The sequence below is a fragment of the Sebastes fasciatus genome, chromosome 10 (assembly GCF_043250625.1).
Source record: "Sebastes fasciatus isolate fSebFas1 chromosome 10, fSebFas1.pri, whole genome shotgun sequence".
Classification (NCBI taxonomy): domain Eukaryota; kingdom Metazoa; phylum Chordata; class Actinopteri; order Perciformes; family Sebastidae; genus Sebastes; species Sebastes fasciatus.
Genome location: NC_133804.1, coordinates 12,337,879 through 12,354,111, shown reverse-complemented (window position 1 = coordinate 12,354,111; position 16,233 = coordinate 12,337,879). Strand labels below are relative to the sequence as shown.

At 39.6% G+C, this 16,233-nt stretch overlaps 1 protein-coding gene across 4 annotated transcripts; it reads left to right on the top strand.

The window, feature by feature from the left end:
* The first annotated feature begins 346 nt into the window (after window positions 1-346).
* Window positions 347-14,014, top strand: rnf44 (ring finger protein 44). 4 transcript variants are annotated; one of them, XM_074648203.1, is made up of 11 exons: window positions 347-651; window positions 5,197-5,389; window positions 6,560-6,782; window positions 7,002-7,169; window positions 7,652-7,825; window positions 7,972-8,133; window positions 9,812-9,927; window positions 10,272-10,359; window positions 11,260-11,381; window positions 11,480-11,579; window positions 12,519-14,014. In XM_074648203.1, exons 2-11 carry the CDS (start codon window positions 5,283-5,285, stop codon window positions 12,579-12,581), a joined length of 1,323 nt encoding a protein of 440 aa, XP_074504304.1. In that variant the 5' UTR covers window positions 347-651; window positions 5,197-5,282; the 3' UTR covers window positions 12,582-14,014. The 4 variants fall into 4 exon arrangements, with proteins under 4 accessions (XP_074504304.1, XP_074504307.1, XP_074504306.1 ...); XM_074648206.1 differs by having other exon boundaries at window positions 512-651; window positions 7,002-7,121; XM_074648205.1 differs by lacking the exon at window positions 347-651 and adding an exon at window positions 2,750-3,138 and having other exon boundaries at window positions 7,002-7,121.
* Window positions 14,015-16,233: the final 2,219 nt, after the last annotated feature.

Genomic DNA, 16,233 nt, shown 5'->3' with positions numbered 1-16,233 from the left:
GTAAGCTATAGACAAAAAATACTTTAATTGATACTTATTTATTTATTTTTATTTTATTTGATACTTTAAGTAAATGTTGCTGGTAATAGGTTCTGTACTTTCCCTTAAGTAAGCTGTTTTAATGCATGATCTTTACTTTGGCATTACTATTTTTATTCAATAAAGGTTCTGAGGATTTTAATTTTTTTTTCTTCTCCCTTTTTTCACTCAACAGATTACAAATGAACGCTTTTCATAGGCGACCCTGAACCTTCGAGTCAGACTGACACACTTTTCTCTGTCCATTACGGTAAAAATGGCAGCATGGCGTGTGCTCCCTGCTCTGGAAATACGCAGAAATGGGGGTGTAACAGGGAACTGCAGAAACTCAAAGCAACCGTGGGGCTGGACAACCATTTCCAAAACCAAAAAGTGGCGATTGCGGACATAATCTCAAGGGTTTGCAAAAGCATAAACCCGCACAACACACAGACAGGATGCGGTGATTAATACGAGAGACTAATGTTTAGCACCTTTTTTTACAGCAGTGGTGAAATCCACGGAATGTTCCACACGGGAACAGCTGACCGTGGGATGCCGCACTTAGCCTAACGAGATGTGAACATTACAAGGGAAATACCAGTGATCAGATGTTTGCATATTAACAATCAGGTAACTACACTGCTCCTCTTCTTCTCGCTTTAGTCTCGGTTGATTTTTGGAGATTTGCGGTGCGTGTTTACGGGAGATGGTTAGACGGGTTATTAGGGCTGTCATCCTGCTCAACCTCCAGCCCCTCCTTGTTTTGCTGCTACCGAGTGCGATGTTGTAATGTTTACATTTAGTCCATGTTGCATACCACTGCTCTCCTTACTCAGCTCTTCTTTAGGTGCATACTTTTGAATGCATTCAACGCGACGACATGCTCCACTGCTTTGCAATGGAGCATTCAAAACAGAGGGAAGACATTATTTATGAACTCCTGCTGGACAAAGTGGGCCTGATAGGTAGCTTATAAGGCCTAATAAAAGCTTGATAATCCTCAAGTGCTGCATCACATGAAGTCTTTTGCAGTTCCATTCGCTGGCCTGTACAAAAACATAGCTGAGAAATGCTGTACAATAGCTGATGAAGGGTCTTGATCATGCAATTGCAATATTATATAACCGGCTAAGTAGAGTACAGGACACTGTGGCCTCCAGTGAGAGTCAAAACAGACTGTGGGCCACAGTAGAGCTTTTTAGACCTAAATGCAGTGTCTTCTACCACATTAACACTTGTTTTCATTGGGCTAAAATTAATTAATTAAAATGCAATATTATTATTTAATTACTTCATGTTTTTGTTCTTGAAGTGAGGCTGGTTGTCACAAGAGAGTTGCTTTAGTTGGGGAAATCCCCAAACTTTTCAGGTCAGGAATGTTCAAATGGTTAAATATTAGACCAGGTTCCTCATTTGGAAAGAGTACGACCTGTGGAAACCTTTTCTGATTGTTTAGTACTTGTATAGTGACTCAGTGGTGGAATAAGTAGGCTATTAGATCATTTAGCATACCGCACTTATAACAAATGCTACATCAAGCTAAAGTCCTGCATTCAAAATTTTACTTGAGCAAATGTACAGAAGAGAGTACTTATTATTATCACTTATTATGCAGAATGGCCCCCTTTTAGTGTTGCTAAATATTACTGGATCAATATTACTAATGCATTACTATGTAAGCAGTTCTTTAATGTATATTATGTTGAGGAGCAGCTACAATATGAATTGCTTTATATACAGCTTGGTAATAATAATAATAATAATAATAATAATCTTTATTTGTATAGCACCTTTCTAAACATAGTTTCAAAGTGCTTGCACAGATACAATGAAATACAGACAAAATAAAAACAACAATTAAAGAACAAAACATAAAGACCAAATAATGAGAAAACTAAAATCCGTAACCAGTGGTATCAAAACAATAAGTTACTACACATAAGCCAAAGGAGGACAATATAAGGTGTGGGAAAAGGTGCACCAAGCTGTTGCCTTACTGAGTTAAAAAAGCCTTTTTATAAATATGGGTTTTTAAAAGAGATACAGATAAATATCATCATTTTTGCGGGGTGGGGGCAGGGTATATAAGGTCAGGGTATTTATTCAGTCTGACACTGGACTCACTATTAGGGTTAGGGATATTTATTTAACTAAATATCCCTAACAGAAGAAAAGTACTTATTATTATCACTTGTTATGCAGAATGGCACCTGTCAGTGTTGCTAAATATTACTGGATCATTATTACTAATGCATTACTATGTAAGCAGTACTTTAATGTACTGTATATATGTTGAGGAGCAGCTACAATATGAATAGTTTTATATATGGCTGGGTAGTTGAATCTTTAACAATACATCAATGTTTTGCAAATGGAAATAATGTACAAGCACCTCAAAATCATACTAAACCTGGTTACTTTCCAGCACTGGTAGGACTATTTAAAAAAATAGCTGTGTCTGTGCTATATAGGTGGCAAGATACAGTAAGAAAGGGGGAGAAAAAATAATGTCAGGGTATTTCTTCGGTCTGACACTGGGCTCACTATTAGGGTTAGGGATCTATTTAGTTAAATAAATATCCCTGGAGAGCATTTTGTTTATAAGCTACAAAGTGACAACAGGAAGCTGCTTGTTTTGATACATTGTAGCAGAGACTGTCTGGCTGTCTGCTGTCTGTGCTTTGCTGCGCTCTGATTGGCTGCTCACCGGAGGGGGCGTGGTTTCGTCACAACAATGCATTTCAAGGAACATACACGCGCCAAGGACTGTTGTTTCCTGTCGTTATGGTAGCTAAGGTTCATCATTATTACACGGTTTAACGGTGTTTACCTGCTCAGGTGAAACACACGCTGCCGGTAACGAAACAGGGACACTTTGAGGGTTTCTGGAGACAACCTGAATCTCTATGCAGCAGCTGGGAAGCGTGTTATAGCTAACAAGAGCTAGCAAGCTAATAGCATCCGACATTGTCACATAAATCAGTCTGAGACAGTGGATGATAGTCAGGTAACCATAGTTTCTACAGGTTTACGTGCAAGGATAACTTGATGGGACACGACATTTGGGAGACTGAAAACACCTGCCATCTCACCGAGCAGAGCAAACTAGCAAAGAAAGTAAGATCTGTGTTGTTTGCCCAACTCACACAGCTAAACCTGTTCATATTAATGCTGCTGTCTGTGTGTTTACATGGGTAGGTTATGCACTGATGAAGCACAACATGTATTAGCATGCTGGCTTTAACCAGTGCAGCTGTTATGTGTCCTGCTATGTGGGGACAAAGCCTTAGCCTAGATGGGCTAAAGTTAGCTGCTCTCCTTCAAACAGAGGGACGTCGATATTGGCTCCTGACAATAAGGTTGCCACAAGCTTAATGTTTGTCATTTTCGCAGTGATGTGTGCCTGGCTTTGCATAATACTTGTAGGAAATGGTGTAAGGATGCAATGGCCTCCTAGATTGTGTGGTAGCCTGCTTGCCTTTCACATCTTTTGTTGTTGCTTTGTCTTTTGAGCACATGGCTTTCCATGTTTTTGTTCAGGCAGCCTACAGCGACCCCTATTTATTCTGTCCCACGATATCATACTGCATTAAATACACTACCACTATATTCTAGCATTTTGGTTAAACTCATGTTAAGTCTTTTGTAATTCCCTAACCTTGGGATATGTATAACTGAACTGTTTGTTTATTAGAAAAAGGCATGCATTTGGTTACAAATGACCTATAGGTTTTGATCAGTCTAATTAGGCACCTGTAGCAGACATCATACTGTTATTTGTCTTAAAATGTGTGATTGCAGTGATTTATGTCTTTATTTTTTTATAATATGTTTATTGGGTTTTCTTATTTTCACAAACAAAACAATAAGAATAACAAAAAAACAACAACAAACACTGGTACAGCTCAGATAAAAAAATGTATATAGGAGGGCATAGGAAATAGTCCATAGTGCAGGGAAGTCACAGGATATATGAATTCATGTTCAAGAGACTCCTTGTGAGATAATGGAAGAGAGTTCAGGTCCAATATAATTCAGATAGGTGCTGCCAAATATTGTGGAACTGATCTACTTTGGCATGTAGAATATTTGTAAGATATCTCAAAAATGACTTTACGCCAGCCTTCAACAGAGGGTTTCTTATCACTAATCCACTGTAGTAATATATTTTTTTCTAGCAGCAAATGTAAGAATGTTATATAACCTTTTGTTGGCTGCAGTTATATTTGTACGTGGGATTCCTAAAATCAAAGACATTGGATTCATTTCTAAATCCTTATCAAATATCTTTTCCATTTCACATAATATTTCAGACCAGTACTTCTGTAATTTATGACACGACCAAAGGCAATGGGTTAAGGGATTTATGTCTTTTAAACATGTATGAACGTTTTCAAGGGTATTTTAACATTTATAAAGCAGTAATTGAAAGTGCTTCTGGGATATTGGAGCAAGTGAATATGGATTTTATTTAAAAATATATGTATCATTTATCAATGAGAGAGAAAAAGGGCAATGTTGAATTAAATAGTATCCAGATATATATAACCTGAAACAATGTGCCTATACAGTTACTGTAATCTAGGCCATTTCCAATAAAATATAAGAAATGCATGGAGATAAACAATTCCCACACGTGCCCATGTGCTTCAATGTGCTTCAGTTAAATATGAAGTCACAAAGATTTTCTGAAATCATTCATACCTACTTCTTACAGTTCTAATTTTAGGGGATTTACAGCACAGTTAACTTAAAATTGGATTGTTCGATATTTAACCTGAACTGCAAAGTAGAGGAACATATGGTCCGGATACCTTGAGTGGTCCTCAGAGAAATTAACAATTTAATTCACTATTATTTAAACCCCTATTTTATTAGCTTGCAATTGTATAATTTAGTTTTACAACATCATATATAATCCCACTGGGGTGTGTGGTGTAACAGATCTGAAAGTCTTTGTGATTTTTTGATAAATGGGGTTTAAATGTGACTGGCACTGTACACATTTAACTTGATAACTGGTATATTCCTGTTGGAAAGAGTAAAACTAGCTACCATTAGTATGTTTTACCTCATGACTTTTCTGTAATGACCATTTATAAAGGATATAATAAGCTCTCTCTCTGTAGCATAAGAAGCAGGGTTCTGATTTTATCAATTGGTGTGTTTTTGCAGGGTTAAGACAATCAGAGGCAACATACGAGTGCCTCCACTGTACAGTTCCCTTTCCCAGAGCGTGACTCGTCTGCACGACGTCACCAATGCGACCATGGGAAATAGCAGTAAATAGGCTGCCACCAACAGCCCCCTTAAACCCGAGGCGGTTCCTTGTAGAGCCCTGCAACGCCCCAGTGCATCTCAGGAGAAGGTAAGAACTTGTCTTTCCTTCAGACATTTTTCTACAATAATAATCTACAGGTGTCCACCCCCAGCTCTCTCTCTGTCCCTCTGTAGGCAGAAGGAAAGATGCAGGGAGACTCATGAAAGCGTCATTGGTTACACTGCGCATGTCCTAAAGCCTGTGGTGTTAATGCAAAAGCTAACCGGAGCTATTAAAAACAATTTCCGAAGCCGGATCATGATCCGGATCGCCACCAAAATCGAATGGATTGTTCATTGTGCCACACCCCCACCATTTAAATTTAAATCCATCGCGGACTTTTGGAGTAATCCTCCAAACCAACAAACCAACGCGGTGAAAACATAACCTCCTTCCTAGGCCTTTGGCCTTGGCGGAGGTAATAAGATTGGGATAATTTCAGCAGCAAATGTCAGTTTTGTGTGTGACTCATGTAAAAAAAAAAAAAAAAACACAAATACACCTTAATTTTTCCTTAATGTAAAAAAACATTATATTGTTACATTCAACATGTTTCCCTGCCTCTATCCAGCAAAACTACACACTGACTCATTAAATTAATGGTGATTTGCAAGCGCCATAAGCCCCATGTCAATATACACTAAACAAAAACTCGAAAGTATGACATGCCTGTTTCCCCACAATATATTTAAATTTTCAAAGGACAAAAAATATTGCTACATTGTGTGTATCAAGAGTATGATAGTAATTAAATGGTGTATAGACTGTATTTATAAGGCACTTTTCAAGTCTTAGCAACCACTCAAAGCGCTTTACAACACAAGCCAACATTCACACATGTTTTCATACACTGGTGGCAGAGTGAAGCTACCATACAAGGTGCCACATGCTCATCAGGAGCGATAAACATTCACACGCACACTCTAGCCGATGGCACAGCCATCAGGAGCAATTTGGGGTGCAGTATCTTGCCCAAGGACACTTCAACATGTAGACTGCAGGGGCCAGTGATCAAACCCCCCTGACCTTTTGATTAGTAGATGGCTGCTCTACCCTCTGAGCAGCCCCACAGCGTATCAATGACATATGCTACAATTACCTAACATTGGTGTATTATTATGCCAATAATATAAGAAAAATGCAACTTGTTTAATTTGGATGTACAATATATTGAACTATCTGTGTCTATTTTCTTTTTTTTTCTGTGTGATGTTACAGCCCACCAGTGAGACGCCAGTGGGGGAGACGAGACCGGCCTGTACTGCACACTTCTCTGATCCAGGATGAGAACTTCCATCATCTGCTTTTCTCCCAACATCACCAACAGGTTCCTTTAGATGAGTCCAGACACTACAGCCATACCAGCACACCACCACGCATGCTTCACCCTGCTGCTCACCTGCCCCAGCAGAGCCCCATCATGGTGGATCTACATGACCAGGTAACCGAACAAGAACCCTATGGGTAAAGAAGTTTAATCAAACATGATTTGCTGTTATTTGTTGTCTGACCAAACATATTCCTCAGAAATGTGCAGATTTAATATGAAGCATGCAGGGTGTTGTGTAGTAGTATACGATGAGCTCTTGCAGTCACACTTTTGTTTCAGGCAGATTGTGAGTCACTCAATTTCTCCCCCACATTTCTTTTTTCTTGAAAGATGCACCAGGGATCCGTTCCAATATCATACACTGTTACGACGGTGACGACCCATGGATTTCCCATCCACACCGGGCAGCCCCTTCCGGGGTGCAACACTCAGCAGCTCCCAGCATGCTCGGTAATGTTCAGCGGACAGCTCTCTCTGCTCTGCTGCCTTCCTCCTCCTGTGAGTTTGAAAAGGAAGAGCCCAAATGTCAGTGGCATCCATGTAGCACACCATACCAGCCATGCAATCTGTCACTGTTCATGACTAACAAATAAGCTGCTGCTGTTACTGTGCAGGATCTGTGGTTTAATCTCGATGTTAGCACAAGTAGAAACAGTTAAGCAACATAAAATATGATTCTGTTGTATATTTAGTTTATGTGTGGAAACAAACAGACTCTAGAAAGATAATAAGGGAGGTGCCAATACTGTCAGTGCTGTGTTTTTCTTTATGTTTTATGTTGCTTCTGTTAATTACACGCCTTCCACATGCTTTCATTATAACTGCCTTACTGTGTATTTAAGGAGCAAATTTGCTTTGGTTAGTCAGAGGCTGCTTCAAAGGGTTGTTTGATTGTTGACATAAATAAAATTAGGAAAGAAAATTCACTTACATAAATTTATGTCCGCTCTTTTGTGTTTTTTCTTCTTCTCTCTCCTCAGCTCATACAGGCATGTACCATGCAGCATATGCCAGTGTCTTATCAAGCCTTTCCACCCCTGATCTCCAGCGAACATTTTGTATTGCACCCGACCCCATCTGTACCCCCCCACCAGCCGCCGCACCTTACTCCTTTGAGCCAGTTTGTCCCTTTACAGCCTCAGCACCCACGCATGGTGAGTAGTCCACAGCATACACGTGTTCATTAATGAAAACACATCACAGTGGGTGTAGAATGTAATCACTAGTTTGTTGATTTGCATACGTACTGTATGTCAAGTCTAACTGCAACCCTTTCCTGTACATCTGTCTCTCCTCCCAGCCTCTACAGAGGGTAGACAATGAAGTTGACCTAAGAGGGGACCAGCACCCATTAGGGACCTTCTCCTACCCTCCCTCTCATCACCCACCAGCGCTGCCTCCTTCTCTGCCCCTACAGTATCTTCCTCAAGAGCCTCTGCATCAGGAGCTTCCCTTTGGAGTGGTAAGACGGCCTCTCAGACATTTTCAGACTATTATGTTCTAGGGAAATTAACAGTGCACTTATGACTTATTTTATTTTTTAGCATGACCTGCTTCACACCTGTTCAGATCAACATATTTACAGCTGGAGGCTGTCCAGCACACAGGGCATCTGCAGGTCTTGAAAAGTCTTCAATAGCATTGAACTTTGTTTCCTTAATACCTAATTGCTTTAATTGATCATTGATATTATTAGTTCCACTTGTGTTTTTCCTGCTACGACAGGTCGAAATGTCTGCATAAAGCTAAATTGCATTTAGTTAGTTTAAGATGGACAAACCTTTGACAGGGAAGAAAACAAAAGCTGGTGATGCTCACAAAGCAAACGCATCAGTTAAATCCAAAATATGAAGGAGCTTACTTTAAGTAGAGCATAGCACAGTAATAATAATATAATTTATCTTGTGTCTAGAAAGTTTGGTAGTTCAGGCTTCTAACTGTTTAATAAAATAATGAAAATCAACTTAGCTACTTTTTGCTACTGGCTAATAAAATGCTATCAAATATCAGAATAACGTTTGGGATCCTCTGTCTTAAAGGGTAACTTCGGTATTTTTGCAACCTATTTTCCCATGTTTTTGTGTCTAAGTGACTAATAAGGACATACATTTTTAAAACTGGCCCAGTATTGAGGGAGAAACATTCACTAAAAGTGCTTGTTTTTGCCACTGACAGGCTCAGAAGTGTCTGACAACATTATGGAAAGTACCCTACAGAGAAATAACCTTTTGTTTGATCCGGTCTGTTTGTCATTGTGTCCAAGTCCCGCTCAAGGAGAAGTCTCGTTGTGAAATCTGAATATTCGTCTACTCTAGCTCAAATAAATACGGGCAGCCATTGAATTCAAAGACCTCATCCACATTGTGGAAATAATCTAAATATTCAGTCATGACATTGAAAATCTTTTAGATAACACTAAGCTACGCTTTCTGTACTCCAACACAACAAACTCTGCCCGGCTGGCACTCGCAGTGTTTCCACCATGGATGTATTCCACTATTCCACCGTTGTCTTTCGGCAACACATCTCCTTGCGAGATTTCAGAACAAGACTTCTCCATGAGCGAGACTCTTTCCATAATGTCAGACACTTAGAATAACAATCAGAACCTGTCATGGCAAAAACAAACCCTTTTAGAGCACGTAAACGACGGTGCCAGGTTGCCCTGATAGGATTACATTGCAGAACGTGAGCGGCTGCCGTCTGTAGCACTCTCCCTCAATACTGGACCAATTTCAGAAATTGTTTTCCCCCAATAGTAACTTAGTGACTTTCACTTAGACACAAAAAACATGGGAAATAAGGTTCAGGTTGAAAAACACCAAAGTTACCCTTTAACCAGACGAGGCATTTATTGCTCATTGAAAATAGTAAATAATAATATTACTTACATTACTCATGGCACAGCTCTGTCAGAGGTGCCTTCCAACAGCTCTAAAGCCGCCGCATGTTGCATCTTCTGTATTTAACAGTTGTAATGTAATCCCATACAAACTGCTTTGTGTCATTACTGTAAAACTGTTCTTATATGTGCTGTTCCTTCTAATGCAATAAGACTTTTCTTAAACTTGCTATCATTATTAAATGTTTATTGTTATCACAGACTTTTGTTTTACACATCTCTGTGTGTTTCTCCTCAGCCATATCCCCACATGCTGCCCAGGCGAGTGAGTGGACAGAGATACCGGTTGCAGCAACCTCTCCCCCCTCCTCCTCCCCCTCCATCTTACTACCCAGGCTTCCTCCCTTACTTCCTGTGAGTACCTGCAGTAAATTCCCTGTTTATGAAGTAAAGCAGTTTTAATCATCTGGTAATTAGAATGTAAAATTGATTCTACTAAGTTACTAGCCTCAGCGATTGACTCCTCTTCTATGTGTGTCAACACTGCAGCTGAGTTAGTGATTATAATATGCTGCATTCTGGCTTTTGCATCTCTGCTTTCCCAAAAATGAATGAAGTGAAGAAGCAAGACAGAAATGATGTTTACCTCTAGTTACCACTCAGTGCTGGTGTTTGCAGAGCAGGTGCTGCTTACAATCACAGTGAAGTTGCAGTGATTGTGTTGATGCTCGCTCAGATGTGTTTCTCTCTATGCACAGGTCAATGCTTCCTGTGCCTCCAACAGCAGTGGGCCCAGCCATCAGTTTAGACTTGGATGTGGATGATGTGGAGATGGAGAACTATGAGGTTAGTGTGATGGTTCGTGGAAAAGCAAATTAGGCCACATGGAATCTTTTTTTTCGCACATTGAATATACAGTATATACCGACGGGTTAAAGCTTGTTTCTATTAGTTTGGTCATGAGTGTTCAATTCATTGAAGTTCACTGGAAATGACAATTAATTTCACATAAAGGTGCTGATGGTTTTACTTAATTTGAAATAAACTTGAAAGGTACTATATACAATATACAGATCATTAATATAGCAGCAAAGAACTATTTGCTATGTAAAGATATAGAAGAGTAATGTCTACCTGAGCAGAAAATGAAGTCACTCTCCCTCTGTGTGTGTGTGGTGTAATGTACAATAAAGTTCAAATTTCTTATATGTGGCCATAAATTCTAAAAGCTAGAAAAAGCTCAAGATATCTTTTAATGAAAGGTTACCTCTCCTTTTTCCACTGTATTCTGTGCATTCCAGTACCCATACTAACATACACTTTAGTATGCCAGAAAGATATTTAGTATGTTCCAATACAAAGTATGTCAAATGCAGAATGCCAGAAATACCAGGATGTCCTACGACATGCGGTCGCATTTTGCAGTATGCAAGCCAGCATGCTTTTGTGGTTATTCTGACCCACAATCCTCTACGCAGCGGATATACAGGCAAGAGGATTATGACAAAATAGTATGTCCCAATTGATACTGGCATCGGTACATCCCTAGTTATAGGTGTGACAAAAAATTTGGGCTGTATGGTATTTTACAATCTACGTAAAAACATCATCAGCATTGTCCCCTCTCTTTTTCTCTCTCAATTAAGAGAAAAAGTTAAGTTCATTATGTTTTATTGGACAATATTGCTAAAGCGTCAAGTAATTTTCTCTCTCTCTCTCTCTCTCTCTCTCTCTCTCTCTCTCTAGGCATTACTGAATTTGGCGGAGAGGTTGGGTGAAGCGAAACCACGTGGACTCACTAAAGCTGATATAGAGCAACTTCCGTCCTACAGATTCAACTCAGAGAATCATCTATCTGAACAAACGCTGTAAGCCCTTTCCTCACCTTTTCATAAAACAAACCACTTATATACAGTATGTATCTATATCCTGGTAACTCAATCCTTTTTCCTTTTCTTTTCCTCAGGTGTGTTGTGTGCTTTAGTGACTTTGAGTGTAGGCAGCTACTTCGGGTATTACCTTGTAACCACGAATTCCATGCAAAGTGTGTGGATAAATGGTTAAAGGTAAGTTGATGCCAGTTTTAAAGGGTAACTTTGGTGTTTTTCAACCTGGACCCTATTTTCCCATGTTTTTTGTTTCTAAGTGACTAATGGGGACAACAATTTCTGAAATTGGTCCAGTATTGATTGAGTGCGCTGTAGATGGCAGCCGCTCACAGGCTGCAATGTTAGCCTATCAGGGCAAGCTTGCACCGTCATTTACGTCCACTAAAAGTGCTTTTTTTTGCCGCTGACAGGCTCCGATTGTTATTATCTGACATTATGGAGAGAGTCTTGTCAAGTCTTATTTTGAAATATCGCAAGATGACGTGTTGCCAGAAGATAGCTGTGGAATAGTGGAATACATCCATGGTGGAAACGTGAGTGCCAGCCAGGCAGAGTTTGTTGTGTTGGAGTACAGAAAGCGTAGCTTAGTGTTATCTAAAAGATTTTCAATGTCATGGCTGAAGATTTAAACGATTTCGACAATGTGGATGAGGTCTTTGAACTCGATGGCCGCCCTTATTTATTTGAGCCATTTAACAACGAGACTTCTCCTTGAGCGGGACTTGGACACAATAACAAGCAGAGCGGATCTAGCCAAAGGTAAGAAACATGTTTTATTTCTCTGTAGTGTCCTTTCCATGATGTTGTCAGACACTTTGATAACAATCTGAGCCTGTCGCTGGCAAAAACAAGCACTTTTATTGAACGTAACGTTACATTGGCGCAGCTCACTTGCCCTCACAGCTGGTTTTGCAGCTGCCGGTTACAGCGTTTTCCATCAATACTGGACCAATTTCAAAAAGTCCTCATTAGTCACTTGGACATAAAAACATGGGAATATAGGGTCCAAATTGAAAAATACCAAAGTTACCTTTTAACAATTAAACCATTTCAGTGTTCTCATAGTTTTGATATGCTTTGCTTAACATCTTTATGCTTAATGTTACTCACTTTCAGACCAATCGCACTTGTCCGATCTGCCGAGCCGATGCCTCGGACGTACACCGGGAGGTGGAGTGAGAACTGTCTCTGAGTGCTGAACTGGAAAGCTGCACACACCAGAGTCTGTCCCGAAACTGGGGACACCTGCCACCTAACCTGCGTCCTCCAGTAAATATAGCTTACCAACCCACCACTCCTGCCCCTTCCTAAATGATGAGCAATCCAGGATTGTTTTTCGGGAGCCTGTTGTACCTCTGCTGTGCTTCATTGTCCAAGTCTCATGAAACCCACTGCCTATCGCAGCCTATAGCCAGAGTTCTGGGATCGCCAGCCAGTTCTTTCTCTGCCCCCTTGTTGCAGATTCCAAAGATTTCCCCTACAATGCATTATTTGCTGCTTTTGTTTACAGGGTTTCATTTTTATTTAGTGGATTTGGTTGTGGTGTTCATGAGTAGCGCGAGTACTGCATTGGAAGAGGTGAGTCGGTAGCCTGGAGGATGATAGGCTGGACACCTTGTGCAATTAGCAGAAAAATAATAGGAATGCTTCAACATGGTTATCTGTGTTTGGAGGCAATGCCTGACCATCATAGATGCATGTTTGTGTAGGTGTTGGGCAAAGTGACTTGTTAATAATGTATGTTCTGCAATAATGTATTGATCATTTCAACAGTTTTACCCCTTTTTTTGTTTTTAGATTTGCCAATTCTATTGTGAAAGTGTGACTTGCTGTGGTTAAATGCAGATTCTGTTAAGCCTGAGGTTATGGACTGCAAGTGATGGGACATGCAACTGTGGGGTTTCATCTACCCCAGATTATCCGCTCTGGAACACAGATCTGTACAAAAGCAGTCATGGATTAATGGACTGCATCTTTTTGAGGTCATCTGGCATAACTGCACAAGTGCTACATCCACCCTCCGCGTCAGCATTGTTCCTCTGGCAAGTGTGTATGCGTGTGTACATATTGTGTGTGTGTATGTTTGTCCTGTTCACAGAGCCAATGCATTGTGTAACCACTGGATACAGGGCAGCATGCTAGGATTTGCATGAACTGTTGATTCAGACTAGCAATATTTTAATCAAGCATTGCCACCAAAATTGAATTTTAAGAAAAAGAAGAGACAAAGAAGCATACTAAAAGAACTGCTTGCTTATTCAGAAAGCGCCATGAAGGAAGACTAGCATGTGGTTCCACCCTGACTGCATTTAAGGACGGGAGTCCTCGTCTGAAGGCTGTGCTGATGCCATAAAGCTCTGGAGGCCTGTGCCGAAAGCAATATGTGCAGTGAGTGGCGAGTTTTAAATGAACTTTCTTCCCCTTTTTAGGAAGACTGGGCTTTTTATTTCATTGTTTGTGAGCCAAATCCAATATACAGATATAGCCTACTGTTCAAGATTTCAGATCTGCCTTCTTATGACCTTGACAAGCACAAACCTATTACTAATCCTGAAAATACTTTGTCATTTCCACTTGTTTTAAAAAGTATGCCGTTTTTAAAAAAACAAAAAGGTTTATTTATTGGTTTTATCTTCTAGAGAAAATAGATTGAAGGAAACAGTTGGAGCACTAACATGTTTGTGTGATGTATGTGTTATAATCTGGTAACTTTGGTCAGGTCATTGTCTTAGGCCATGGTAATGGTGTTGTAAAAGAGCAACTGTATGTATAGCTTCAGTGTGAATGCTTTTTAGATAAACGTTTGAAGACAGAAGAATGTTGACAACCCTTGTAGAAGTCACTGGTGACGCTCCACGTTACGCCAACTGTGTATCCCACAGTGATCAGGACGGGGTTCAAATGACACCGAGTTGGAGTGTTCAGTAGTGTAGAAACACTGTTAGACTTCTAGTTCCCTGCTTGTGTTCACACTAAAAAAACAGGATACATTTGTGGCGGGAGGGGAAAAAGAGCAACAAATGGACTTTTGCTTTGGATTCACTCTTGTCTCTTAACTGCCCCAGTAAGCACTAACAGGCAGTTGTAACCTTTGCTTTTATGTGTAAAGGGATCTTGCCTTTTTTCTTTACTTTTATTTCTTAAGTGAATGTGAGTCTTTGATGTGTGTGCCACCTTCAAGAGAAAAAAAAGAAGCCATTTAATAAGTTAAACCCACAGCTTTGAGAATTAACCTATGTGTACATATCTATTCGCTGGCATACAGTATATTGTAAGTTTAAAAAATCACTCAGGGCCTCTCGGTATATAAAAAATAAAGGAGAACAGTCCATTTCAGATGGAAAGGATGCCATGAAAAAGGGTATATCTGAATTTAGTGTGGTCGTTTTCCTCAGACCACAAATAATTTAATGTAATCAATTATAATATTCTGTTTTGTCGGAAATAGTAGATATTACATCATTTAAAGACAGGCATGCAAGAAAAAAAGATCAGTAAATATGTTATTAATATTCACTGAAAAGAGGCAATGTACACTGCAACTCATTACAAGTGTATTATTCAAACCTGTTTGACTTTTGTTCTTTTACTAAAACCATATATGTTCGACATAGCGGTTGTGATCCCATTTCTAAATGTGCCGCGGTGCACACTATCCTACCTAATTCACTCCCAAAATCTACTTCAGAGGTGTTTTGCATGACTTAAAAAAAAAAAAAAAGTTTAAACAAGTGTGTTATAGTGGAGGATATCTCAAAATCTGGTGGGGACCTATTTAATGGTGCACAATATGCATGCTTGTCAACCAGATCCCAACTGATTTTTAGCTCTAGTTGGCTTTGGGTTCTGGGGGTTTGGATCTTAACGCTCAGCTGATAACTGCCATGCATTGTACTGCACACATTTGTAATAGAACTGAATGACTACAAGATTTTATTGCGCTAACTTCATTTTATAGAGGAAAAAAAAAAACTGGTCTTGAATCCAGAATTCTTACATACATTGTGTTACTGTTATTGCCCTAACGACTGAAGATGACATGCTCTGAAACTACTGTAGTTTATCAAAAGCCATAGTGAAAAGGTGCTAGATGTTCTGCTTTTAGGTATGAAACTCACTTGCGTGAATGCAATAGTTTGTCATGGATCCCATGTATTCTTAAAGCATGTTATACTAATACCCCTAAACAATGTCAGTGAAAATCAATATAGTTTAAGGGATTTAAAAAAAGAATAAAGTGTTGTCATACTTATTTCAGTGTAGTACTGTTACCTGCCTATCAGGCTCTTGCTCTCAGTGTATCAATATCTTAAAATGTATTGTTCACATATAGATACCTTAATTCATGTTAATGTTAGCACTCTTATTTTTGGAGTAAATATTTAATTGACAATATCCAGCTACCCTACTAAATGAAAAGAGAACCTCCCGTTAAGGCCTAGGTAATGAGGTAACTTTTAATGACAACTGAGAATAGAGTCTTGTAGTCTTTCTGTTAAGAGTTATTGAATAATCTCACAGCTTGTGTGGTGGGAAAATGTGTTCCAATAAGCAGCTAAAATTGATTTAGGATTTGTGATTGATTGCTCCGTAGATGCCATTTATTGTTTACCAATGACTTTTGCTGTGGTGGGATAGTGGTTTACTGTTCTTACTCTCCCTGGCCTATAGGGGTCCTTGCCTGAACACCAGACTACCCACCCGCCAACAGAGCCAGGGGCATGTGTTCTGTGTTAGGCAGATATTTTGCTTTGGTACTTGCACATTTACAGTTACCTCATTTTTTCCATGTTTGTATTGGGGGGGTGGGGGGAGAAAAACAACTAATATA